This window comes from Schistocerca americana, chromosome 1 (genome assembly GCF_021461395.2).
Source record: "Schistocerca americana isolate TAMUIC-IGC-003095 chromosome 1, iqSchAmer2.1, whole genome shotgun sequence".
NCBI lineage: Eukaryota > Metazoa > Arthropoda > Insecta > Orthoptera > Acrididae > Schistocerca > Schistocerca americana.
In genome coordinates, this window is record NC_060119.1 from 516,505,962 (window position 1) to 516,509,630 (window position 3,669).

At 35.2% G+C, this 3,669-nt stretch overlaps 1 protein-coding gene across 1 annotated transcript; it reads right to left on the bottom strand.

The window, feature by feature from the left end:
• Window positions 1-200: 200 nt before the first annotated feature.
• On the bottom strand, window positions 201-3,453 carry LOC124605229. Its single transcript, XM_047136782.1, has 2 exons — window positions 3,314-3,453; window positions 201-3,228 (listed from the first exon to the last, which is right to left on the bottom strand). The coding sequence occupies exon 2, from the start codon at window positions 3,202-3,204 to the stop codon at window positions 1,699-1,701; it is 1,506 nt and encodes a 501-aa protein (XP_046992738.1). The 5' UTR covers window positions 3,205-3,228; window positions 3,314-3,453; the 3' UTR covers window positions 201-1,698.
• Between the last annotated feature and the right edge of the window lie 216 nt (window positions 3,454-3,669).

Genomic DNA, 3,669 nt, shown 5'->3' on the forward strand with positions numbered 1-3,669 from the left:
GCACCAGCATACTAAGGAGAACTGTAGTCCTTTAGTATAAGCCTAGCTAATGTTTTGTATATGCATAAAGTTTGAGCTTTGCCACTGTACCTGTCTCAATAGCATCCATGGTTAAAATATCCTCTTCAGCAGTCAAACCTATATACAAATATTTTAGAGATAATTTATACTTTCTCCATTCACTGCAACTCACAGACATGTAAAAAATATATATATAACATTACAAAAATTGTAATATATTCTAACTTAAAATCTCAGAAATAAACATTTACACCTGAAAATATTCTTCAGCTACTCCCACATTTACAATTTCAACTAATGCACAAACTACGATGCCTGCAAAACATGCATGCAATTTATTTAACTATTAACAATTATTTATGGATAACAACAGAAATAAACTTTTGTCTTTGATAAAAATATTTAACTGCAGTGCATTTAGTTGCAATAACAAATGCTCATTGTTTCAAAATAGCAAACAAATAACTGTTAATGGAATATGCATACTCAGAATAACAAACAAATAACTGATGAACAGATAGGCATATTCCACACAGAGGTAAAAAATTAACAATGAAAACAAAAAAATTGATCATACAACTTCATTTACATCCTTGCTTGTTGCTCACAACTTTCCCTATTTAATGAGGGATCACGCACTTGTCACAACACAGGTATTTATATTCCTTTTTGGATTCTCCAGTGCCAAAGCTAAAAGAAAGAATCTAATCTGTAATAGGAATTCCAACACTAGAAATAAATTTAAGTTTTCACAAACTTTTCCTTAGCACACCATAAATCTCCACTGAATGTCTTATTGTCCTTCCACATGGATTCAAAATGTGATGCTAATTTAATCACATACCAAACTAAAAATCTGCAACAATGATGAACATCTGTGTGTAATTCACTCATTCAGATCTAGAATAGTTTCAGACAACACTTTAAAATCAAATGTAACCAAAAAGTTATTACTGATTAGAAAACAAGAACACACACATTTTAAAAATTACTGTATCGACATGCTGCTGACAGTAAATTTGTTCTTTCCTCAATAATACGTGGGCTAACATGAATATTTTCAACAGATTACAACTGTATAGTTATGATAATTATGTGCAGCCAGTCAGCCAACATTACAGGGAAAAATAATACAGTTCACTCTCAATCTACTCTTTAGGTGGCCCTCCCACTGTTTTCATTGGTGGACACCAATTCCACAGTGGTAATAAAAGATCCATAGCAAACCTACAAAAGAGAAGTGCTGACCGGGTGAAGATTTTTAATGGTATGCAAAATATACTCAGATGTTTGAATATGGTAATGATCACTAGATGAAAATACGACACAACTCAAAATTTAAAAAAGTGGGTAAAGAATAAGAAAGGCTGATGGAAAGGTGGACAGCAGAGAATGTATATGTGTTGGTGAGAATATGGTAATATGTTACCAGAAACAGACAATTCCGAAGTATCAAAGGGAGTGAGTAGAGAGTGAGAGAGACACTACTGGAGAATCAGCTTATATGGTACATAAAGACCTCTAATAGCACATAATATTTTCACAGTCCAATTACAATATTATTTATATGTATTGCTAACAAATAAGACAGAAAATTAATAGAAAGCCTTTCTCAAACAGGCAGTTTTATGTTTAGTAACATGCATAGGATCTATCTATTTTTGTGGCTGAAGTTCATTAATGTTTTCTGTTTCTCAGACATAAGGGAGTATGATGAAATTTGCAATGCCGCAATAAGTAGCTGTTTTTGTAAAATTTTGCCTCACATTCTCCACATCTATAGCGTGGCCGCAATAAATTAAAGGGTCCACTGTGTTTATGTCTTGTATGATTTAATAACTCATTGTTACTGATAAATGCTTGCAAACAAAGTGCACACTTGAACTGCTTTAGAATGGGTTCTATTTCATTACTAGACTGAAGTTTCTTGGAAGTGTTTAATAAAATTCCGTGTTCCTCATTCAAATTTTTATCTGTTTCCATAAGACTAAATTTAACTCTTTTTACAGGACTCGTGGCACTGGAATATACACAATGTGCCTCACTTTCTCCATCTACAAAAAAATTCCTCTGGTTTCTTGCACTGTTGGCATACGGTGTGCTTGTAACAAAACACCGTTTTGGAATACTGCGAGGTCTCCTCATCTTCTTAAATAAAGCTTTCCACCTTGATCTTTTTTGTGGATGACCAACTAATATTGATTTTATAGCACAGGTATCATTGCTTTCTCTCTTAGCATCTGAATCTATTTCATAATGCAGTCTACGTTTCACTGCTTCACTTCTTGCAGTAAAATATTGAACATCTGTTCCTTTCTTCAAATGATCGCCTTCTTCACAAGTTAGCCTGTTCTTCAAAATTGATTTCTGAACACCATTCTTTGCCTGTTGGTGTTCAAATGGGGAATCCATTAGCAATGTAGTAGGTGGAGGTCTCGCCTTAGGATAGTAAAAAATTTCTTTAGCAGTACTTTCGTCACAATCATTTTCAGGATCTAAAGTGTCTGAATATTTTTCTATAAACATTGTTTCAAAGCTTTTAAGGTGCTTGTTTTCGACGTGAATAAGCAGTTCTTTCTCCTGCTTTTTCCACACTCTAAACGGGCAAAATCTGCAGTTAACATACTGATTAGGACTAGCTTCCCTAAGTATGTTTAAAACACATTCCTGATGTCTATACATAACGTGTTTCATCAGTAAATCTGTAAGGTAGAACTTTGCCTGGCAGATCGGACATGGATGGAACTGTAAGTTCTTGCTATTAATAACAAAAGTTTCAATTTCCAAAGTATGAATTTTTTTTATATGTTCTTTCAATAGGAATTCAAAGCCGTAATGCTGTGTACAGAATGGACAAAACAAACGACGAGGTAGATTTGATGAATGTACAATAAGTTGATTAACAGTAAAGCTAACATCCACCTGGCCATCGTAATCTGGAAACAACGATCTATTCACTGAACTGTTGTGTGTTTCTAACTCCACTTTGCCGGTTTCATCTTTCACTGGGCTAGCAACAGGAAACGAATTTCTGCATGCATCACCAGCACATAGGGTATTAAGGAACTCTCCAGCTTCTTTCAATACTAACGAATAATCAACATTTTCTACAACTGTTTCGTTGCTGCTGTTGGCAAACACATCATCTCCGCGAAGTTGCTCCGAATGGTGCGTCTCAGTCATGTCACCAACTTTCCTCTTTATGTCCTAAACAGAAATATTATTTGTTATTTGACGTGTACACATACATAGTAAATGCCAACCAATGAAAGTAGCACAAGCCGCTACGTACCTGCTCTCCACAGGTTTCAAACCGGTTCACTCAAACCGCCTTTTACGTCAACGCCCACGCAATTTAAACGTCGTTCAAAGTCGGTTCGTAACAGAGGGCGTGCACCAAGATGAATGCGCCAATCAAGTTCAACGCGCTACATTCAATCATAGCCCAATTCCGTAACGTCAGTTAAGAGAATACAGAGACATTTTATAGATAGTGACCAATATTGAGGCTGACCTACATATATACTGAACAAGGCTAAATTTAATTTGCACACTGTCTGATATTCATTTTTATGTTAGAAGGCTATTTCATTGCTGCCTTATCTGTCCATTAAAGCCCGACCACACGCAACGATCTGTCAGCGCAAA

What these genes read in the sequence shown, in the direction of transcription:
- LOC124605229 (XM_047136782.1), bottom strand. Translation starts at nt 3,204, where the DNA reads ATGACTGAGACGCACCATTCGGAGCAACTTCGCGGAGATGATGTGTTT.